The sequence below is a fragment of the Sapajus apella genome, unplaced genomic scaffold (genome assembly GCF_009761245.1).
Source record: "Sapajus apella isolate SASKATOON/1434 unplaced genomic scaffold, GSC_monkey_1.0 scaffold97, whole genome shotgun sequence".
Taxonomy (NCBI): domain Eukaryota; kingdom Metazoa; phylum Chordata; class Mammalia; order Primates; family Cebidae; genus Sapajus; species Sapajus apella.
In genome coordinates this window covers 6320089-6344827 of record NW_022437037.1, presented here as the reverse complement: position 1 = coordinate 6344827, position 24739 = coordinate 6320089, and the positions used below count along the sequence as shown (strand labels likewise).

Here is a 24739-nt window from a genome sequence, read left to right as displayed (position 1 = left end):
TCCTGCAGCACTGGAAATGTGGCCAGTGCCATCCGAGATGTGTTGAAGTGTAAAATCCACACCAGATTAATATGAAAGAAAAAGAAGGTAAATAGCTCATTAATTGATTTTATATTACACGTTGAAATAATAGTTTAGATAAATAGGGTTAATTAAAAAATATTTTTAAGGCTGGGTACAGTGGCTCCCATCTATAATCCCAGCACTTTGGGAGGCTGAAGTGGGCAGATCACTTGAGGTCAGGAGTTCGAGACCAGCCTGGCCAACATGGTGAAATCCTGTCTGTACTAAAAATACAAAAATTAGGCAGGACATGGTGGTGCACACCTGTAATCCCAGCTACTTAGGAGGCTGAAGCAGGAGAGAATCACTTGAACCCAAGAGGTGGAGGTTGCAGTGAACTGAGATCGTGCCACTGCACTCCAGCCTGATTAACAGAGTAAGACTCTGTCTCAAAAAAAAAAAAAAAAAAAAAAAGTGTTTGTTTTGTTTTTTTACGTATGCAAAAAAAAATTACCTATGTGGTTCACAGTGTTTCTGTCGGATAGTACTGGCCCAGAGAGTCCATCATGCTTTAGAACCTAGAGCAGGAGGGTGAACAGTGTAATCTTTCTTGTCTGTTCCCTGGAGGTGGCTTGAACAACAAACGTTCTAATAACCCAGGCTGAAGCATCCCAGCAAAGAAAGTTACTGATCAAGTTATCTCTGACTCATGTGCTTGAACTGCTTAGAGAATTATATTTAAAAATCCATATAAACCACCCTATCTTCATCTCTAATCTGATATTACCCTCTGGTGTAGATTGAATGTCATAGCTGTTCGTTGTTACAAGGTTCATTCATTGATTATTTTATCTGTGTTCACTAACAAGCACTTATTTATTTTCATGGTGTGCCAATTATTGGGCTAAGTGCCAGATTCCAAAATGAATGGGATTTGATCCTCTCATTGGGGCCTTAAAGGACTAGTAAGTAGAACCCTTTTCTCTTCCCTGAATTCTGAAAGTTGAAAAAGAAGACTGTAAGATAGATAGATGGGGATCCAAATATCACCTTGATTTCTAAAGCCTTGCTTGAAGGATACAGCTTGTTCTAATAGCCCAGTGAGCTTTCCAATGTTGAATCCCAGGATTAGACCAACATTACCCAACCACTCATAGTGGCTTTGCATTTGTCACACCTCCCCACGTGGGAGACATCAGAAAACAGGCTTACCGTGGAGGGCTTACTCTCAGAGGTGGTGGGGGTTGGTTTGGGTGGCACATGGCTGGGTGCAAATCACACAGGGTGTCTCTGAGGGAGAATAGATGCCATCAGAGGGTTTCAAACAGAGGGGTGACATAGTCAGACTTAGCTCTTCTGAGGACTACCCTGATTGCAGAGTTGAGAATAGGGAGGGCTAGGAGCAGCGGACAGTTAGAAAGCCATTGCAGTCATCTAGGTGAGGAATAAAGATGGCCCTGGCCAGGCTGACTGTGGTGCAGGTGGTGAAAAGTGGTGGATTTTGAGTGTACCATTAAGGTAGAACTCACAGGATTTGCCAAAGGATTGCAGGATGGACTAGAGTGAGAGAAGAATCAAGGATTTTGACTTGAGCTGCTGGAAGGGTAAAATGTCCTGTTTACCAAGATGTGGTCAAAGCAGGTTCAGGAGGAAGCTTCAGGGACACAGTTTTGGACTTGTGTTTGAGCCGCCTGTCCATTGTCCAAGGGAATCACCAAGAGCTTGTGTGTATAATGAGACCACTCAACAACGAAGTAACGTGGTCGTGTTCTCTATCTACACATGTCCTTGAGGGTCTCCACTGGTCTTCTAGCTTCCTTTATTTTAATTTTTGTTTCTTTTTTTCTTTTTTTTTTTTTTTTTTTACTTCAGCTAGCACTGGATCTGCCATCTAGCTTCCTATACTGTGTATATGCCAACAGCTCCCAAATATATACCCCTAGTCTTCATCTAGCTCCTTCGCTCCCCTTGAACTGCCTGATTCAGGCTCCTGTGGATGTCTAATATGGTATTTGTAAGAAGAGGAAATAAGGATGGATATACTACTTATTTCTGTGTAAATGAGGGATAAACCAGAAGTTAATTTAGTTTTTTGACTTTTGAAATGTATAAACATTTTACAAATTCAAAAAAAAAAAAAATTCTGAGACCAGGCGAGGTGGCTCATTCCTGTAATCCTAACACTTTGGGAGGCCAAGGTGGATGGATCATCTGAGGTCAGGAGTTCAAGACGAGCCTCGCCAACATGGTGAAACCCCATCTCTACTAAAAATATAAAAATTACTGGGCGTGGTGGCTGGCACCTGTAATCCCAACTGCTGGGGAGGAGGCTGAGACAGGAGAATTGCTTAAACCTGGGAGGCAGAGGTTGCAGTGATCCCAGATCATGCCACTGCACTCCATCCTGGGTGACAAAGCAAGACTCTGTCTCAAAAAAAAAAAAAAAATCCTGAAATTGAATATCAGTAGAAACCACCCTAACTGTATATTAAATGATAATATAAGCCACACAGAAAAAGGAATTAGAATATCTTTTGAACACAGTACTCGCTGTATAGCTGTCACAGGATATATTCTAAGAACTAAAGGAATTGCTAAGAGGTCTTGAACTTTTACCCTTAATAGTTGTTGATAATGATATTGGTGCAGCAATTTTGAAGAAATTTTGTGTTCATTGTAGGATAAAGCAAATGAGTAGATTGATGATATTGGAAACCAGGGTTCTTACTATGGTGGAAGGGAGCTGCAAATATGGAATTGAGGAAGAAGGAAGAACCCAGTGGTGTTGACTTGCAGTAGGAAATAACAGTATTAAGTTATAACTAAATACACACACACACACACACTCTCTCTCTCTCTCTCTCTCTCTCTAATATTTATATATATTTACTATATATATATATTTGTTTCCTAGCTGTGTCCACGGAAAAGACATAGAACAGTGACATCCCAGTGGCAATGAGCACATCTAATGCCCAGGTCTTGATTTCTAAATACCACTCCCCACCAAAGGAGCTAGGGCTCATTAAAGAAATGGCAGATTCCAGGCTGATTTCCTTGAGAAATGAGGTAGGGAAGGTACAAGGTGATTCTGGAGCTTCTTTTGCATCAAAAACCAAAGAAGTGTTCAAAGATTAATGGAGACTCTTCAATACTGGAGATGGGTTGAAAGGGCTCCCTCTGGCCAGGTTTGGAAGTTTGAACATCAAAGGACATGATTATAATAGATTATTACACACTGAATAATAAGTGAACGCCCAGGTTCACAGTCATACCAAAAAAAGTGAGGGGTGGGGACCTAGTACTTATAAAGGAATGCCAGCCAATAAATAGAGAGGAAAAATTTAAAATCACCAATGTGTAACCACCAGTAAAAGAAAGATTCACGTAAGGATCATCAGTGGATGGCAAACTATTCAGTGAAAATTTGTTAGGGAACAAGATGCTTAAAATCTCAAATTACACTACAGATTATTTATTAGTTACGAAGGAGAAACTATATCATTGCATTGGAGACATTTAGCAGATACCACCATCCCCAAGTGATCAAACTTAGCGTTATCAATAACTGATATGATATAGTAGAAAGCACATGCCACCCATGAACTAGTTTTACCAAACATGTATTACCTGAATCTCATGACAGGGAACAGGCAGATCCGACTTATGGGGGACCTCCTCCAAGACGATTGGCAGGCTTTTCAAAGTATGTCAACGTCCAAAAGCCAGTCCCCTCCCTACTGCCACCAGAGTAGACAAGGGAAATTGGAGAGACATGACAACCAAATGTAATGTGTGTCCCTTAATTGGATCTTGGATTAAAAAAAATAAAAGTTATAGAGAATATAATTGGCGAAATTTGCTTATGGAGCAAATTTTTTTTTTTTTTTTTTTTTTTTTGAGACGGAGTTTCACTCATGTTACCTAGGCTGGAGTGCAATGGCGCGATCTCGGCTCACCGCAACCTCCGCCTCCTGGGTTCAGGCAATTCTTCTGCCTCAGCCTCCTGAGTAGCTGGGATTACAGGCATGCGCCACCATGCCCAGCTAATTTTTTTTTGTATTTTTGGTAGAGACGGGGTTTCACCATGTTGACCAGGATGGTCTCGATCTCTTGACCTCGTGATCCACCCGCCTCGGCCTCCCAAAGTGCTGGGATTACAGGCTTGAGCCACCGCGCCCGGCAGGAGCAAATATTAATATTATGTCAGTATTAAATATCTTGAGTATGATAATGGTATTATGTTATTTATGCGGGAGAATGTCCTTGTTCCTAGGAGAGAGACAGCTGGTAGTATTTAGAGATGGAGTGTTATAACGCATGCAACTTCCAATTGCTTTCATAAAAGAAAAATCAATTTGCATGTGTGTGTATCTGTGATAGTGAGAGAATGAAAAGGGAGGGAAAGCGAACATGGCAGAATGTTAACAGTTGGTGAATCTAGGTAAAGGGTATGTGGACATTTGCTTCATAATATTCTTTCAGCACATCAATAGTTTGATTTTCTTTTTTTTTCTCCCCAAAATACAATGTTGGAACCAGGCGTGGAGGCTCACACCTGTAATCGCAACACTTTGGGAGGCTGAGGCAAGAGGATCACTTGAGCCCAGGAGTTTGAGACCAGCATAGGGAACATAGTGAGACCCCATCTCTACAAAATGAACAAAAATTAGCCAGGGCTTGGCGTGGTGGCTCACACCTATAATCCTAGCACTTTGGGAGGCCGAGACAGGTGGATCACTTGAGGTCGGCAGTTCAAGACCAGCTTGGCCAACATGGTGAAACCCTGTCTCTACTAAAAATACAAAAAACATTAGCTGGGCATGCTAGTACACCCCTGTATTCCCAACTACTCAGGAGGCTGAGGCAGGAGAATCGCTTGAACCAGAAAGGCAGTGAGCTGAAATCATGCCACTGCACCGAGACTCCATCTCAAAAAAATTAAACAAAAAGTGGCATGTGCCTATAGTCCCAGCTACTCAGAAGGCTGAGGTGGGAGGATCACATGAGCCCCAGAGATCATAGCTACAGTGAGCTGGGATCATACCAGTGTACTCTCCAGCCTGAATAACAGAGCAAGACCCTGTCTCAAAAAATAAAATGTTGGGGGAAAATAAAGAATAACAGGAAAGGAATTGTAGACAGCATATAGCCAAGTCTTTCAAATGGTTTTGCTATTTAGAGAAACAAATGTGGGAGTAGCTGAAGAAGAAGGTGGGCTGAAAAGGATTTGGGTTTTTCAGATGGGGGAGATCTACCATGTGTATGTGCAGACATGAAGTGACACACAGCAGAAGGAAACCTGGCAGTGGGGAGAGGAGAGAATGGCTGGTGCAATGTGTTGAGTAGGCCGGGTGGGTGGGGCCTCACTGCACAGATGAGATGCCCAAAGATTCATTGACTGAGTATTGGTTTTAATTCTTAGGTTAACCTCATGAAATAGACACTATTATTAAAAATATATCGATTCAATCTTCGTTAAACATAAAAAATTATAGGATTCAATTGTATTTATATTAAGTTCCTAGAATTTTTCATACAGTAAGGGAGAAGAGATAGAAAATGTTTATTTACTGGTGATTTAAGATCCTAAGAATGTATACATTTATGTAGGTGTTATCTTTTATTATTTTTACAAAGTTGAAACAAAAGTTTCCTGAGATATTCACAGGCTCTTCCTGAGATAGTCAATACAGAATTCTTTGGAAGATATTCTTTCTGGAATATTCATAGGTAACTACCTTTGTTTGTTTAAGGGAATGGAATTTCCTCAAGTTGTAAATGAACTTTACAGTTGTTAATCTGACCCATATAAAAATCACGTGGGTGCTGTTTCAGAAGAATCTTAGACCTAGACCGGGTGCGGTGGCTCACACCTGTAATCCCAGCACTTTGGGAGGCTGAGGTGGGTGGATCACAAGGTCAGGAGTTCGAGACCAGCCTGGCCAAGATGTTGAAACACCGTCTCTACTAAAAATACAAAAATTATCTGGGCACGGTGGCATGCGCCTGTAATCCCAGCTACTCAGGAGGCTGAGACAGGAGAATCGCTTGAACCTGGGAGGTGGCGGTTGCAGTGAGCTGAGTTTGTGCCATTGCACTCCAGCCTGGGTGACAGAGTGAGACTCTGTCTCAAAAAAAAAAAAAGAAGAATCTTAGACCTTTTTTTTTTTTTGAGATAGAGTCTCGCTCTGTTGCCAGGTGCCAGGCTGGAGTGCAGTGACGTGATCTTGACTCACTGCAACCTCCGCCTCCTGGGTTCAAGCAATTCTGCCTCAGCCTCCTGAGTAGCTGGAACTACAGGCGCACGCCACAATGCCCAGCTAATTTTTGTATTTTAGTAGAGACGGGGTTTCACCGTGTTGGCCAGGATGGTCTCGATCTCTTGACCTCGTTATCCACCCGCCTTGGCCTCCCAAAGTGCAGGGATTACAGGCATGAGCCGCTGTGCCCGGCCAAGAACCTTAGACCTTTGTATCTAGTTTATTTCACCTTTTTATTGGAATATACTATACATCAGAAAGTGCATACACATATCTTGGCCAGGCTCGGTGGCTCATGCCTGTAATCCCAGCACTTTGGAAGGCCAAGACAGGCGGATCATCTGAAGTCAGGAGTTTGAGACCAGGCTGACAAACACAGAGAAACCCCATCTTTACTAAAAATACAAAATTAGCCGAGCATGGTGGCACATGCCTGTAATCTCAGCTGCTTGGGAGGCTGAGGCCGGAGAATCACTTGAACCTGGGAGGTGGACATTACAGTGAGCTGAGCTCACGCTATTACACTGCAGCCTGGGCAACAAGAGTGAAATTCCATCTCAGAAAAAAAAAAAAAGGAGAAGAGAATACACACATATATCTTCAGTATATAGCTTGCAGGATTTTCACAAGTTGAACACACTGGTACAGCCAACTCCCAGATCAAGAAACAAGCCATAAACTGTCACCTCAGAAGCCCACTGCCTCATGTCCCCTGCCACTTAACCACCCCACTACTCCCCATTTGAATCTGGCTTCTCTCTATGTTCATGAGAACCGTCCATGTCATGTGTGTAGATTGCATGGTGTTCCACTGTGCGAAGGTGCCATGGTTCACCCATCCTGCTGTCAACAGGCATTCACAGAGCGCTGCTGTGATATTCTGGTACGTGTCTGATGGTGAACTCACGCAGGCATTCTTTGGAGTGGAGTTATTGTGCTGGAGAGGAGGCATATGTTCAGCCACAGTGGGTAGCTGTCAGTCAGCAGCAGGGGAGAGAGTCCCCTTCTCTTTGTCCTCACCGATAGTGTTCCCTGTTTCTCTTTATTTTTTATTTATTTATTTTTTTTAAAGATGGGGGTTTCACCATGTTGGTCAGGCTGGTCTTGAACTCCCGACCTCAGGTGATCTGCCCACCTTGGCCTCCAAAGTGCTTGGATTACAGGCATGAGCCACTACGCCTGGCCTTTTTTTTTTCTTTATTTTATTTTATTTATTTGTTTATTTATTTTTTAGTGTTCCATGTTTTGCTCCTTTTAATGTACTGCGTCCTGATGAAAATGTCATTGAGCACCTTGTATGTTTATTGGCCGTTTGAATGTTGCCTTTTGTGAGATGTCCAATTCTGAATCTCTTTGTAATGCTTACCAGTTATACAAGTAAAATATAAAGGGTGACTCTGTCAGATCTGAACCCAAATCCAAGGCAAAGCTTGGTTGCCTGCATAGGCAAGCAGCCCCGGGGCTTAGACTCCGTCCTGTGCCTCACCCCTTCTGCCACCATCCAGGACCCCACTCTTTGGGGCAGGTACTGCTGGCAGCATTCAGCTCAGTGAGGGGCAGTTTGACCATATCGCATCAAGCGCCCCGTGCTCATCCTCTGGACCTAACAACTCCATCCCTAGGAGTCTGTCTCATCTCATCATACAAGGGTGCAGACAGGCCAGCATGAGGGTGTTTATCAACGCAGCATTGTTTGAAGAGCAGAAGTTAGAATCTATTCAGTTGGGAGCCTGACTGCCTAAATACACTGTGGTCGCCGTCCAGCAGAGCGTCATGCAACCATTAACTGCACTCACATGGGAAAATGCCTACAATGGCTTGTTGTTTAAAAAAATACAATGTGAAGGCTGGTCACAGTGGCTCACGCCTGTAATCCCAACACTTTGGAAGGCCAAGGCGGGTGGATCATGAGGTCAGGAGTTCGAGACCAGCCTAGCCAATATGGTGAAACCCCGTCTCTACTAAAACTACAAAAATTGGCCAGGTGTGGTGGTGGGCACCTGTAGTTCCAGCTACTCAGGAGGCTGAGGTAGAAGAATCACTTGAACCCGGGAGATGGAGGTTGCAGTGAGCCAAGACCACACCATTAAATTCCAGCCTGGGTAACAGAATGAGACTCCATCTCAAAAAAAAAAAAAAAAAGTGAAAAAAATAGTTCTACTGTATGTGGAGTTATGAGAAATTTTTACCTTCTACATTATATGTTTTTACAATGCTTGGATTTTTATAATGAGATTGAAATTTTTTTTAAAAGATAGGCTTAATATTTCCATTAGCAGTGTCATAAATATCCAGCAGACTTCGTGAACAATTGGGGAGTAGGAATGGATGTTCATGGCAAAAGACCCTTTGGAATTGCAAAACTTCAAATATTGTTTTGCCTCTGTTTTAACAGGAATAGTTCTGTATTAAGTAAGACCGAGGATCTTTTTAATGTGAAAGTCGTTAGAAAAATATAACTCCAGGTTGCTTTTGGCTTGACTAGACTGGGGTTATTTTTAGCTTTTGCCTTTTTAAGTGTTGGCAGAGACCTGGTGAGGTTATCACATGACAGTAGTAGCTGCCATTTGTTAAGTATTTGCTGTATAGCAGGTCCTTGGCTACACGCTTTACGCACCGGTTGTGTTTAATCCCCATTAACCTGGGGGAGGAGCTGGGTCTGTGGCTGTGCCTTTTCTCTAGGTGAGGAACTGAAGGCTCAGGTGAAAAGCTTGCCCAGGTTAGTGGCTGGGCTCAATTTAAAACAAAGACACACAGGCCTGGCGTGATGGCTCACGCCTGTAGTCTCAGTACTTTGGGAGGCTAAGGCAGGAGGATCAATTGAGCCCAGGAGTTCAAGACCAACCTAGGCAACATGGCCAAACCCTGTCTCTACCAAAAATATAAAAATTAGCCAGTCTCATAACCTGATCTCAAGATAAAATAAATAGATTTAAAACAAAACAAAAACACCAAAAAACACAGACTTCAACTGTGCTGCCTGCCATGCCCACAGCCCTCTGTCTCCATCTTTATATCGCAGTCCACAAAATCCTAGACAAGTGAACTTTTAAAAAATCTGAAATCCTCATCTTTAGGAAAGCCCTTCCTAATGTCCCCAGTCACACCACCACTCCATTTGTCCTTCTTGTGCGTTTGGAAAATGGAGACGGTGGGTTAAGTAAGTGATCTCTAAATCCTTCCCGTTGCTCTACTTCTGAGCCCCGTATAACACAGGGAATGAGAAATCAGCAGCCACAGCGTTTCTCAAAGTTGTCCCCCTTGCTCTTGATGTTGTGATCCCGTGTGTGGTTGATGTTTAGAGACCCACCCCCATCCCTGGTGAGAGATTAAGCTGAGACAGAAACCACTGCTAAGTTGGGATCCCAGCTGCTGCTACAAGTGACACAGAAAGAAGGCCAGGTGATAGCCACATTTGTCAGCAACAGGCAGAGACCATCGTTCAGCCTGGCCGAGGGGCAAGCTAAAAATCTAAGAATGAAATGTTGGCACTTGGCAGACCACTTTGGAAGAAACTGGGTTGGCTTTGGTGTGTTTTTGTTCTGTTTGGTTTTCTGTTGAGACGTGATTCTGTGAGCAGGCTACATCCTCTCCTCCAGCCCATCCTCTTTCTCTCGGTAGAGAAGGACATCCATCTGACAGCCAGATCTGCAGCCTGCGATGGTTGCCCAAGAAACTGGCCCCTGTTGGTAACATCACAGTCGTTTATACAGAAATTGTGAGTTCATGTAAGTCACCCTTCCTCTGGAAGAAATGACTAGCAGATTAGTCATTGGGAGTCTCTGACCTTGGGTTAAGTGCCACATAGAGCAAGAGTCTGAGGGCTCATGTTCCTAAGTTCAGGTGAACTGGAAGTTGCTCTCACAGATTGAATAGATCACAATAAAATACACCAGCTTATGGCATTTCCAGGTGAAGCAGGACTTTTGTGTCCTTGCTTAGACATGGCCATATGGGAAAGTGTAAGTGTCTGGCAGCCCCAGGAGCTGGGAGGAATATGGAGTAATTTGGACTCTCCTAACTTTGCTAGTGGGACTAGAAAGTGGGAGAGCCACTTGGGAGAATCGTTTTGTAATATCTGTAAGAATAAATGTGGCATATGCCCTACATTGCAGCAATTCTGCTCTTAGAGGACTCTTGGCATGTGTTCCAGGAGACATATATGAGACACGTATGAGCAGCATTGTTTATGAAAGCAAAAATGCTGGAAGCAACCCACTGTCCACTGACAGGAGAGCAGATAAATAAAGCTGGGATTATGAAATCTACAGAATTTCTCAGTATTGAAAACGAAAGCACTGCCCGCTATTGAGTAGAAAAAGCAAGAGCGTGAGAATCTTTACAATATGCCATCACTTATGTAAAGTTCACAAACTTAGGAATTACAGTGTAAATGTCAATATAAACTATCCTGAAAAGTAAGGGATGGTGAGTCCGAAAGTCAGAGTCGGGCTGCCCATAGGGAAGTGATGTGGCTGCAGAGGAGCACATGGTGGCACCAGTGGAATCCAGCTGCTTCTCGAGTGGCACTATGTGCCAGTATGCCAGTCATCAGCTCCGGGGACTGTTTAAATTACACAGTTAACTCACAATTTGGTGCCTCAGCCACAGCAGCCACAATCAGGCCTCAGTAGCCACCAGTGTGTTTTGTTAAACAGTGCAGGTACCAGCCACCTCCATTGCTGCAGAAAGTTCTGTTTGATAGGCCAGATGGTGGATGCATGGATTTTATTCATTCTCTATAACTTGTATATGTATTTGCATGAAATTGTTACATGTTTTGTTTTAATTTCAGTTCTAGAGAATTACTAAAAAGGCGCATATCTGCAGTGTAACTCCCTAAGTGTGAAAAGCAGGAGAATAGCAAGAGAGTGGTCGGTGACACTGCCTGAGACGCTGGAGTCATGTGGGAGCACTCCCTTCGAATCCCCCTCCACCCAAGATGGTTGGGGCAGGGAGACTGCGTCTATCTGTCTGTGTGTCTCGAGCCGTTGTTAAGATTGCCCTAACAGCAGTGTTCATGTGAGGTCACCTGTTGTTTCCTACCACCCTGCTATCACAAGGCATTAAAGAACCTCCTGAACACTCAGAGGCATAGTGTGAATGACCTTGAAAATCACCTGAAGCCTGTGCTGCTAACCCAAGGTTTCAAGAAGAAGGTGACAAACACTGTTCTAGTTAGTGCTGTCCTCGATTTCCATCGCTGAGAAGGTTGGTTGTCATTTGAAAGAATGTCTTCTCTCTCTCTGATTTATGGCTTCTTGTGCTAGACCTGGCTGTTGTGAGGCTGACACCCTGAGGAGGGAGATTTATTGGTAGGTGCTGACGTGGTTTCCCAGCTGTGCCCAAGGCAGACTAGAATTGTGAGTGCAGTAATAAACCTGAGTTCCCTCAACAACCCATAGGCAGAGGTGCCCTTAATTGGTCCCTGCCCTTGCATGAACTTGAAAGGGTTGTTTGGTGATTGACCTCCAAACCTCAGTTGTCTACCCTAGTTCCACCCTGATCGTGATGGTGCAGTTGTGAATCTTGCCAGCTCCTCAGCCCCATGCTTGCCCAGACAGCATCTCAGGTCAGCAGACAGTGGAGAAAGCGGAAGTTGGCTCACCCAGCCTGAAGATCTTTGACCACCAGAGAACCCGTGCATCCTGCCCAAACTTCCCCATTTGTGTCTGCTTTCCCTGCTTTTGGGCTTACTTACCAGCGTAGAAGTTGCATGGATTAGAAAATTGCTCTGACAGCCCATCTGACTTGGGAACCTGCCTGGTGAGGGAAGAGGACACTGTGGGGCCGTTATCAGAAGACATGGGGTAGAGACAGCAGTAGGATCCATATGCAAGGAGGCAAATTAAACCAAAGAGGGAAATAGAGTAATAGGCTAAAGGCCAGATGGAGACTTCTGGTTCAGTGCCAAATGAAGAGAAGAGTGGGCATTTATAAGGTCCTCATTTACTCAGGATAGTGAGTTAAATATTCAATGCTGCAGAATAACTGGATGAAGTTCTGGAAGCAGTTGGGAAATAAGAATTAGAAATTGATGAACCTTGCTTTGCCCCCAAGCTCCTTGTGTTGAGCAGGTGCCATGTGCCAGGCATTTTGTGAAATACCTTACTGCATTATCCATAGTCAGTATCTCATTTAATCTCTATCACATCAACCATCTCAAGAAGGATAATGTTATCTCACCCATTTTCCAGACAAAGGAAAGATTTAGAGAGATGATGTCTAAATATTTTAATGCAAGTGTTCTGACTCCAGTGCACACACCTCTTTAAAAAACTTTTTTTGAAAGATGGGTTCTTGGTACGTTCCCTAGGCTAGTATCTAGTGGCTGTTCATAGGCACGATGATAGCACACTACAGTCCTGAAATCCTGGACTCAAGCAGTCCTCCTGCCTCAGCCTCCCAAGTAGTTGGGACTACAGGCATATACCACCAAGCCTGGCTACCAGTGCACACACTCTTAAGCACCACATGAAGGATTAGACTGTTCACATAAGTGTTGAAGTATAAAGAAGGAAGTATAAACTGTAAATGGGACCCACCTTGCTTGGGTAGGGAGAGGAGAGCTGGAGAAGTCATGCCGTCCCAGTTTACCTGAATGCCAGGGATGACTGCTGGCACAGGAGGGCTGCTGTTGAGAGCCTCCTGACCCTGTTGAGCTGTTCCAGGTGAGCTAGCCAGGTGCAGCAGCTTCCTGTTGATTTGTGGCTTCATTTGGGGACTAAGACAGGCTTTTTGCAGCTCTGCCCAGCACACAGCTGTGAAGCTGTTTGGTTTGACCACATGTGAATGCGGGTCAGGCCCTGGCTTTCTCTCTGGTACAGAATGCAGTGGGTGCCTAGGTAATTTGGAAAGGGTAGATAGTTTATCTGATCCTGCCTGGCCACCTGGAAGGTCTTTAACAAAGGAATTGTACTTTGGCCTTGTTAAGTCACGTGCAATAATAGTAGACACAGTGAGAGCCCTGTAGTATGAGGTGCTATGCTATTTATTCTGAGGGTTGTTTTGGTTTGTTTTGTTTCATTTTGTTCTACTAAATGGCTGAAAAAAAACTTGACAGAGGGAGTGCTTTTTATTTTTTAAACTCCAGGTATTTATTTTTCCATTGCGTAGGACAGTGTTTTGTTCCTTAATTTTCTGCCAATTTCAAGTATTTTCTGCTGTTACTAAAAGAAGCCGTCTTCTTCCTGGGATATTTTTGTTGTTGGTTGATTTGTTCATTTGTTGAATATGTGTTTACTGATTATCTTCTATGGGCCAGCTACCACGTCAGCACTGGGAAAACAGACATGAGCAAGAGAGGTACAGTCCTCAGGGAACTTGCCCAACGCCCCCGCTCCCACCACCTTTTTTTTTGAGACAGGGTCTCACTCTGTTGCCCAGGCTGGAGTGCACTGCTCACTGTAGCCTGTAACTCCGGGGCTCAAGCAGTCCTCCCGCCTTTTTGTCATTATTTTAGACAAATAAAAACAAAACAGTCCTTTCGGTGGTGTTATAAAGGAGGGTGCAGTTATCACAGGAGATGACAGCTTCTTGTGTGTTACTGCCCTGGAGACTTTCCAGTGGGACAGATGGGGAGGTGGAGACGGTGGTACTGATGATCCTGCCCCTGCAGACCTGGGCTGATTAACGTCTTCTGTCTTCGTCTTTAATGAAAAGCTTTAAAAGTAAAAAAATAATTTTTAAAATAGAAAAAAGCTTAAAGAATAAGGACACAAAGAAAAAATATTTTTGCCAACCTGGACAATGTAATGAAACCTTATTGCTACAGAAAGTTTAAAAATGAGCCAGGCATTGTGGTGCTTGCATATAGTCCTAGCTACTCGAGAGGCTGAGGCAGGAAGATGCCTGACCCCAGGAATTCAAGGCTGCAGTGAGCTGTGATCACCCACTGCACTCTAGTCTTAGCAGTAGAGTGACACCCTCTCTCAAAAAAAGAAATGAAAAATATTTTATACAGCTGTAGTATGTGTGTCTATTTTAAGCTATTACAAAAGAATAAAAATGTTTTTAAAAAATTAAAAGTTTATAAAGTAAAAAAGTTACAGTAAACTAAGGTTAACTTAGTAATAAAGAAAATTTTAAAAATCCATTGAGTATAGGTTAAATGTGCCATAGTTATGAAGTTTACCTTGGCGTAGAGTAGTGTCCTAGACCTTCACATTCACTCGCTGATTCGCTCAGAGCAGCTTCTAGACCTGCAGCCTCCATTCATGTTAGTGCCCTTCACAGGCAGAATTTTTATCTTTTATAGTGTATTTTTACTGTACTTTTTCTACATTTTGGTATGGTTGGATACACAAATACTTACCATTGTATTACAATTGTCTGCAGTACTCAGTACAGTGCCATGCTGTACAGGTGTGTTGCCCAGGAGTAGTGGGCTATACCATATAGCCTAGGTGTGTAGTAGGCTATCCCATCTAGGTTCATTTGAGTCTCTGTGATGTTTGTACAAACAAGTCGCCTAATGATGCATTTCTTAGAACTTATTCCTGTCCTTGAGCAACGCATGACTGTGTTTTCTTGCATCCTGTGGATTTGTTCACTTTTTTAGTAGTAGTATTTGCAGTTCAAAAGTTGTTAATTTTGATGAAGTTCAACTTTCTATTTTTTATTTTGTTACTTATGCTTTTGGTTTTGTATCTAAGAAAACATAGTCAAATTCAAGGTCACAAAACTCCTGTTTTTTTTCAGCGAGGTTTACAGTTTTAACTCTTACGAGGTCTGATCCAGTTCAATGTCAAATAGGAGTGGTGAGAACAGATGTCCTAGTCTTAATTCCTGATCTTTGGGGCAAGTCATTCAGTCTTTTACCACGGCCCAGAGGGTTTTAAACACCTTACTTCTAGTTCAGTCACCGCGGCCAATTCTGGAGCCTTGCACATGTCACTTGTTGCAGTTTCTAAATTAAAGAATGAAGAGGTTGATCCAAAAGGGCCTTCCTCACAGGTTGCGGTGAGCCACAATTGCGCCATTGCACTCCAGCCTGGGCAATAAGAGCAAAACTCCATCTCAAAAAAAAAAAGGGGGGGAGGGGGTGTTTCCTTTCCAGTTCTCACATCCTGCACAACTATGATTTGACTGGGTGTTCTTTCTTCTTAGCCAGCCCCCTTGGGTGTTGGTTAGATCATCACGCAAACTCTTTAAGGACACGGGAATATTTGCAAGTTTTCTTTCCATATTTATTTGGACTGCCTTTGATTTCCACAATTCTCAGCAACCCAACCTTGCTGAAAATTGCAAAACTTGAAGCATATAAGCAGAAATGTTTTGTAATGGATCCATATGTCCCTTCCTTTGAAACTCTGAACAGCCAAGAAAAAAAATGGGTTTGGGGACATTGCTCATTTCCACAAATGGTCAATGGGCCCTGCGCGGTGGCTCACACCTGTAATCCAGCACTTTTTAGGAGGCAGAGGTGGGCAGATGACGAGATCAGGCGATCAAGATCATCCTGACCAACATGGTGAAACCCTGTCTCTACTAAAAGTAGAAAAATTAGCTGGGCGTGGTGGCACGTGCCTGTAGTCCCAGCTACTCAGGAGGCTGAGGCAGGAGAATCGCTTGAACCCGAGAGGCGGAGATTGCAGCGAGCTGAGATCACACCACTGCACTCCAGCCTGGTGACAGAGTGAGACTCCATCTCAAAAAAAAAAAAAAAGGTCCACGAACCGTAGCTTCTTCCCACTCCTGTCTAACAGTCAGTACCCTCTTTGTTTTCAGACTCTCAGCGTTCTCATCTCTCTTCCTTCACCATGAAGCTGATGGACAAATTCCACTCACCCAAAATCAAGAGAACACCATCGAAGAAGGGAAAACCAGCTGAGGTGTCCGTTAAGATTCCAGAGAAGCCTGTGAACAAAGTAAGCTGACTCTCACTAGGTGTTCTCCTGGCCTCACCTGCTTCGAGCGGTGTGAGTTTGTGTGATTTGTATGTTCCCTCCCTGGGGATTGAGCTTTCAGTGCATCATACCTACTTTGTAGTGTTCCATGGGCAGGACCTTTGGTGTCCTTATAAAATAAGAACCATTAGGATGGTGAGTGCTTGCCATGTTAGTCAGCCAAGCTCAGTTGGCTAGGACAGTTCTCCTTTTCCAGCTGTGTCATCCTCTGGGCATTTAAAACAGCTCAGCACATCATGTTCACACCCCAGGCTGCTGCTTCCCTGCCCTGCAGTTCCCTATGTTGCCTTCGTGCACACTCAAACACAGGGAACTTTGTGATGTCCAGAACATCCATCATTCAGCTTTAGGGCCTGTGTTCTGAAATGTGCAAACCCCTTGAGACCTAGCCAAAGATGTCCTCAAGAGTTAGTGGCCTCAGCAGGGCCAGTCGAGCCAGATAATGTTGAAACAGCTATTGATTTTCATCAACCCCTCCCTTCAGCCTCAAACAGCCATTTCAAGCTCTGTAGGAATCCAGGTTTCCTCTCTTCCAGGAGGCAACAGACAGATTTCTACCAGAGGGCTACCCTCTCCCCTTGGATCTGGAGCAGCAGGCAGTAGAATTTATGTCCACCAGTGCTGTGGCTTCCAGGTCTCAAAGGCAGAAGGTCAGTGTAACATTAAGAACAATTGGGTTTGCCTTGCCTTCTACTGCAGAATCCTGGTCCATGATTTTGGGGATGGAAAAAAAATCTATTGCACTATTATTATGTTCAACTGGGTGGTGACCGTGGGCTGTTGTTCAGGAAAGAATCCAAGGGACCTTGGATAAAAGTGAGAGTTTATGCAAGGTCCCATGATCTTTGGAGGGAGCTTTGTGGCAAAAGCTCAGGGATTCTTTCTGGGGTTGGTTTGGGTGTGCTGCTTGGGTCCAACGGGTTCCGGGCGATGTGGGCGAGTCTCATCTCAGGACCAGCTGTTCCTTGAATTGCTAAGATGATCTGAATAGTTTAGAAGGGGAAAGGCTTCTGAAGCCTTAGAGTGCTTTCTTAGCCATCTCACAAGGCTGCTGGAGTGCAGTGAGACCGCCGCATAACCAAGTGCCCTTCAGAGCCACGGACACCTGTGTCCCTAATATTTATGGAGCCTTTTCTTAACCCAGTGCTGAGTGCTTTACACGTGTCCTCTGACTTATCTTCATAGCAACCCTGATGTGTGAAATCTTATTTTGCCAAAAAAGAAACTGGATTTATAGAAATATTAAGGATTTATCCAAAGTCACACAGCAAAAAGGTGGTGAAGTCAAGATTTGAATGCAGGCTACCCAGTGTCAGAGTCTGAATTCTCGAGATGCTACATTTCCTCCTTATGAAAGACAGAATTTTTATCTCACAAATTTAATTATTAATCCCAACTCATTACGTAAAAATAAAACTAGGCCAGGTGCAGTGGTTCACACCTGTAATCCCAGCGCTTTGGGAGGCCAAGGCGGGTGGATCACCGGAGGTCAGGAGCTCGAGACCAGCCTGGCCAACATGACAAAACTCCATCTCTACTAAAAATACACACACACACACACACACACAAAATTACCCAGGCATGGCGGCAGACACCTGTAGTCCCAGCTACTCAGGAGGCTGAGGCAGGAGAATCACTTGAACCCGGGAGGCGGAGGTTGCAGTGAGCCAAGATCATGCCACTGCCCTCCAGCCTGGATAACAGAGTGAGACTCCGTCTCCAAAAAATTAATAAATAAAGCAAAAATAAACTTAGCAATGTAATAAAACAAACCTTGTAGACAGATATTCTGAATTCTTTAGTGATCATCTGAAGTATAATTTATATGTAGCAGAACTACCATCACAGCCATCAATTTGATGCAGCCTGTAAACGCTAGCCTGTTATTTAAATATATAATTCTTGAATTTTTCAATTCAACTATTTTTGGTTTTTATGCTGACCAGCATAATATCTTACAATTTTAGTAAAAGTGGAGGAAAATAAAGATCTTAAATCCAAAAGTCTTTTTTTCAAAAATAGCTTTTCCTGCCCCCTCTTTTAACAAAAGGTGGCTGACAAGCAAGAGGGGAATAGTCAGTGTTTACCAGATTGATCAGAATTCCAGATTGAAGAAGGGTAATACAGTAGATCTGGTCTGTGCCACAGTTATTTTTTATTACAATCTGTTTAGTAACCTCTTATAGCTGAGTTGAGTATTAACTACACGGAGAGTGTAATTGTCATCCAACACTAGTCCAGGCAGTTTAGAGTAAAATGATTTACTAACGACTTTGTTCTGCTGGTGAACTCTGATATGAAACTGTTCAGCCACTCAATTCTTGAGATTCCCTCCTCCCCTATTGTTGTTATTGTTATTGTTGGTTTTTTGTGGGGTTTGTTGTTGTTGTTGTTGTTTATTTTGAGACAGAGTCTCACTCTGTCGCCCAGTCTAGAGTGCGGTGGTGCAATCTCAGCTCACTGCAACCTCTGCCTCCCAGGCTCAAGCGATTCTCCCGCCTCAGCCTCCCGAGTAGCTGGGACTACAGGCACCCACCACCACGCCCAGCTAATTTTTGCATTTTTAGTAGAGACAGGGTTTTGCCATGTTGGACAGGCTGGTCTCGAATTCCTGATCTCAAGTGATCTGCCCGTCTCATCCTCTGAAAGTGCCGAGGTTACAGGCATGAGCCACCGCACCCAGCCGGGATTTTCTCTTTATTTATTTTTCGAAGAGAGGTCATGGAGAAAAATTCAGTGCTAATGTACCCCTTATTTAGTGGGGTGCCTATAAACCCCAGGGGCCATTTGGCAATGTTTGGAGACATTTTTGGTTGTTGCCATAGGAAGGCAAAGCAGATGTCATTGGCTTCTAGTGGGTCGGGGTTGGGAGGCTGCTAAACATCCTGCAATACACAGGACAGCTCCCCCACAACAAAGAACTCTCTGCCCCAAAATGTCAGTAGTGCCAAGGCTGAGAAACCTATTCTGTAGCAAGGAGCCGTAGGTGTGATCTTCACCCAAGGAGGAATGTTATCCCCTTTTTGCTCATTGCCCGTTAGGAATGGTTGGATGACTCTGCTCTGTCCCAAGCCACCTGCATGGGACAAGTAAATGCAAACCTCTGGCTTCCTGGAGGCCCATGGACAGAACCAGAAGCATTGAGAAACCTGCCAGAGCATGTGAACTTAGAGGATTATGTCCAAGAAACCTTGCAGTGGATCTGTCATCTGCTGCCCTCGTTTATTATTCATTAGCTCGCTTACCACTTAGGAAGTGACCACATCCATTCTTATTGTACTTCAGGTCATATGCCTGGTTTTCCCTGCTCAAATATGAGGGAAATGGAAGTGCCGGGAGATGAAAGTACAGATTCAGATTCACTACCACTTGCCGAGGGGTCCTCCTGGCCCCAGCCCTGTCCTGGGTGGTTTCACACATACTGTCTTACTTACTCCTCACCATAACTGCGTGGGGAAGCTTTTATTATTCCCACTGTGCAGACAGTGTTGGCCCTGGTGCACATTTTCTTAATCAAAATCTGTTTTCCTCACTATCTTCTGTTGTCTTCCCAGACTGATTCCATATTAGCCGTCTCTTGCATCTTCTTAGTGAATTTAAAAGTTCAAAGTACATTTGCGATGAACTTCTAAACTCTTTTGCAACCTTTTAACAAATCTAGCAGTGAGCTGCAGTGTTAAAGTGGTAGAGAAAATTTTGCCACATACTGGGAGTCCAAAGGTATAATTACAATTAACAGTGAGCAGGGGGCCCTGGGACGTGTCAGTGCCCCATCTCTGAGGGCATTTGGACAGAGGTTGGATCCAAGGGCTCACTCAAAGCCTTTCCCTTTCAGCTCTTCAGATCTGAGGATGAAATAGAAGCAGGGAGATGCTGCCGGACAGCCTGGTGGCAGCTAGTGATTTGGAGTTCTCTTCTTACTAGGCCTCACTGTTCTGGTCTAATGGAGAGGAATAATGTTGCATTGCCTTTTTTTTTTAAATACTGCAATTACAGTTTTTTATTATACTGATTGTGACTTGCCCTCCTGCTCACTCCCCGGCTTAACCCAAATTTTCATGGTACACTGTCCTATAGCGTGGAAATGAAGCTTGCATTACTGTGGAGAAGGGTGGCACCAGGGCTGCAGATGGGACAAGGAGTAACAGGGCAAGTTGGGATGTCCCAGACACTGCTCAGCTGTGGGGAGAGAAGTATCTGGAGAGGAGGACCAGTTTTCCTCACCCTCTCCCCCGTCTTCTGTGGCAGCACGTGGCTGTGGAGCCACAGCCTGGGCATCAGAATGAGCATGGCCCACGGGGCGGAAAATGCAATGGGGGTTTTCTGTCCACCTCTGCCATCTGGGTCTTATTTTACTCGTATGTTAAATGAGATCTTTAGACCAGGGGATCTCAAGTAAACTTTTTTATTTCAGCACATTTCTGATCTGGTCTTTCTTTCTTCTCTCCATCTCTCCAGGCTCTGGACTCAGATAAACCAAGTTCAAATTCCATTTCTGTCCCTACCGCTGTGTGGCCTTGGGCAAGTTGCTTAACCTCCCCCGCATCCCGCCAAGTCTCAGTTTCCCCACCTGTGAAATAATAGTATCCACTTAACAGGATGGTTGTAACCTTTAAACAAAACAGCCTACATAAAATACCTAGCACAGTGGGTGCCTTGATGTCCCCAGTGAGTGACAGCTGTGATCTGGCTTTTCTCCACTTTCAGATGTTTCCATCCTAGGTCCTCTTTCTTTGTTTTTTGTTATTGGCAGGTATATGGTCTCTGGTGTTGTTCTAGTGCCTGTTAAATGTTGTGAACTACCCCATATGCATTCTCACTCAGTCCTCCCAGTTATACCTCTTTAGTTACACAGGGAAGATGTTATTCTCCCCATTTTGTGGGTGACAAGCCCAAAGCCCAAGAGTTTGCCTTGTATCTAAGCCATCCTGAGACACAGACAACCTCATTTAGTTTCCAGGCTTGTGTGGACCAATGATGGCAACCCATCCCCCACAGCAGGATGGATGCACAGGTGATGAACACACCTGCCCTCAGGTTATGCAACGAGACAGTTTCAGCAAAGCCAAATATGGAGTCCCCACTCTGAACCAGTGCTGAGGGTGGGTGTGTGGCTGTGAACCCTGACTGCTTATTGCATTCACAAGGAGCCTGGTTTGACAGCTGAAGGGCTGGAAAATGCACAACACCCAGAGGCCATTAATTCTGGGAGTGGAATCTCAGTTAATGAAGGCAGGCTGGCCGTGCTACATTGTTGGCTCCTTTAGGAGGAGCCCAGGGCAGCCTGACTCTTAAATGGCTGATGTGATCTCTCTGCAATGACAGAAAAACTCTCTGCTCTAAAGTACCTTGCTGCTTTCAAGTGCCTCCCATCTTCAGATTAGCCACTTTCTCCCCAGCAAACCTGATGACACATTTTCTTCAAATGTTTCCTGTTCCTCACCAAATTTCATCATTGCTGGCCTCCAACACTTTCTGATGTGCTAAGGCGGCAGTGTTACTGCCATAGCCTCTTCTTGCCTGGCTAACCGTGGCTTTAGGCACATCTGATCTACATCTGATCTGCTGGCACCATGAACTCCTTCATACTCAGGTTCCTCCCTGCCCCAGGCAGGGGACATGAAGCAGAGAGCTCTTGTCCATGAGGTGGAGAAGAAAGCACCCAGCCTCTTGGAAACAGACGTAAACAAATCTGTCAGGTAGTGAAAAGAGAAATAAAGCCAGGGTGCAGGACCCAGGGATAGGGGTGAGGAAGGGGCACTTCCCCCAGCACCGGAGAATTGTATCTTCTGGTGTGTAGGACGCCTTCTGGAAAAGACCCGATGAAAGAAATGACTGGATCTTTTGCACATTGTCTGACTAAAATAGCTACTTACTTGGTGTTACCATCCATTTATGTATTTTTCTTTTGATGCTCCCATGAAATAAAAGCCTCCGCTGTTGAACTTTTTTATATTTAAAGTGATATTCTGCACTTTTAAAACTTTATTTTTTTTAATTGAGACGGGGTCTCAGTATCTTGCCCAGGCTGGCCTTGACTCCTGGCCTTGACTCCAATGATCCACCCACCTTGGCCTCCCAAAGTGCTGGAATTATAGGTGTGAGCCACCGCATCTGGCCAACCTGCACTATTTTGGAAGAAAAGAGCTAGTGTTCAGAACCACAAGCACTTTTTATTAATTTCTACCATTTGTTTGTATATGCATATTGTTTAAATCACTTTGTTCTAGAAATGATCTTCCTGCCCTCAGTTGTTTCTGTTTACATCCTCTGGACCTCTGAGAGCCTGCAGGTGGCTATTTGCCTCATACACACCCCTCCTAATTTGCCCTGGACATGTAATCGACTGCTTGAGTACATTGTCCATTTGGGGTTTTATCCATTCCGTACACTATTCTTTTTTTTTAAAGGACAGCCTCCCAAACCAGAACAGTTCAGAGACTCCATTTCTGTAGATTACTCTGAGCCTCCTTCTCCTGCCAGCCAGCTGAGACCAGGATCACTGACATCAGGGCAAGTCAAGGGGAAATTGGAGAGAAGAACGAAAGGGGTGTATAGACCCACCAACTGGATCCAGCGCCTCCCGTAGTCAGGGAGAAAAGCCTGGAGCTGTGGCTTCAACACTGGAAAGTGCAGGGCTCTGTATTTTCTTTCTCTCAGGTGGGCTTCTCTCAGGAGCAGAGGGCCCATGAGTGCTGTTAGCACCCACTGCATGAGTAGTGACTGAATCTTGAGAATCACTGTCATCTGCTCTGGCTTTTCCCCCTTTTCTCCCCGAATTTCCTGCCTCTTCTAGCCCTGGGAGCTTCCAGGCCCTTTGTGAGTAGCATATCATTTCCTTGAGTGGGGGCTTCACGGGGACAATCTGGGAACCTAGTGAGGAGTCCTGAGGGAATGGGTTTCGGCCCCTCCTGCCCCGGACGAGTCTTATACAGTCCCTCAAATCTTCAAAACAAAAGCCTGGAGTTTCTGGATGTGATTTACAGGATCCAGATGGACCATGGGTCTTGACTGCTGCTTCTCCAAGTCATCAGCAAATTCGTCTTCATTCTACTTAACGGGGTTAGTGGTGGTATGTCAGTGTGGCTGATGAGGATAGACAGGAGAAGTGGTTTCTAAGACCTCAAGGTCCGGGAAGGGAATTGAGAAATTTCTGAATGACCTTTCTTGGTCCAAGCCCCCTTCTTCCTTCAGCTCTAGCCTGTCTCCTGATTACAGTCCTTAGAAAAATGATCTGGCTTGGTTTCTATAGCAAGAGCCTTTCTATTCCTCTCTAGCTCAGGCTGGTTTAAAGAAAACGTTCCTTTATTTTTTCAGAACGGCTCCCTTTCATCTCTCTCCTCCTCCTTGTGCTTGACGTCTCCTTTCAGAACCTGAGCTGGCTGGAGGAGAAAGAGAAGGAAGTTGTCAGTGCCCTGCGCTACTTTAAGACCATTGTGGACAAAATGGCAATTGATAAGAAGGTACTGGAGATGCTTCCAGGGTCGGCCAGCAAGGTGCTGGAGGCCATCTTACCCCTGGTGCAGAGCGACCCTCGAATTCAGCACAGGTGAGTGGCTCTGAAGTCCTTGGCTGTGTCAGAGCAATGGAAGCCTTAGAGGCATCTCGGTTCGGGGGCACTGAAAACTCAAGGTTTCTAGGAACAGTCAGGAAAAGGACTCCATTACCCCTCCTCCTTCCCCCGACCAATTTCCCCACAGCTCTCCCTTGATGCCATCCCAAAATTGAGGTCACTGTTACTCCTGAAGCCCAGGACACATCTCTGCCATCCCTAGGGATGTGACCACAGTGTAAGTTTGTGATCATTTCTTTGCTTTAGCTCATTGGCAGTAATCACATTGGTTTGGATACATTTCTCCCGATGCCCCTGAGTCACCTAACATGTCCACTGGATCCTATCAGTGTCCAGCTGCTTAGATGATTAGGTCAAGAGAGGTAGGTAGGGAAGTCTCTGTTAGAGCGTGGGCAGTGCAGCACATAACTGTGTCAAGCCAGGACACCACCAAAACACAGAGCCTACATTCACTGGGTGTGGCAGAAGCCTGTTTGGAATGAAACTCTTTGAGTTTCATTATCTATCAGCTGGAAGCTACTGTTTCCAGTCATCACCAGAGGCCCATCACCAGCAGGGCCTCCACCTATATGAGCCTCTTCGCAGGCTTCACTGTCAGGGGCCGGATTACAGGCTGAAAAGTTAAGAGTTTTTTAGTACCTTAGACCTCCGGGATTACACAGCAGCCTGGAGGCCACACACTGAGGTGAGGAAGCACAAGCTGGAAGAGAGAGAAGGGACCCGACGGACCAGCGCCGTTATTGGTGTTATTGGGTCCAAGCTGGCCTTATCCAAACAGGCCTCCTGCAGGGAGCTTTAATTGGTGGGTTTAAAGCAATCAGGCACGAGTTCAAGAGGCGAGGACTGTGACTAAGAGGTGGTTACTTGAAGTTCTCAGGCAATTGGTCTGTTTAAAGGAGCAGTAGATAAACCAGGAGCCAGCCTGCTGGCGGGGAGAAAGGCCTGTACGTTTCTGTCTCTGGCCACCAGCTAGAGCCAGTCGGGTGGGATGT

General features: G+C 44.7%; 1 protein-coding gene across 18 annotated transcripts in view; it reads left to right on the top strand.

Moving 5' to 3' along the window:
- RAPGEF1 (Rap guanine nucleotide exchange factor 1) overlaps positions 1 to 24739 on the top strand; it is a 154138-nt gene that overhangs the window by 67154 nt on the left and 62245 nt on the right. For 15 of the 18 annotated variants that reach the window (XM_032257649.1, XM_032257663.1, XM_032257654.1 and 12 more), the window contains 3 exons: positions 15996 to 16135; positions 16711 to 16824; positions 23545 to 23723. In XM_032257649.1, the coding sequence (XP_032113540.1) occupies positions 15996 to 16135; positions 16711 to 16824; positions 23545 to 23723 (433 nt within the window). The remainder of the gene's footprint in view (positions 1 to 15995; positions 16136 to 16710; positions 16825 to 23544; positions 23724 to 24739) is intronic. The other 3 variants (XM_032257656.1, XM_032257661.1, XM_032257652.1) reach the window with 1 other exon arrangement.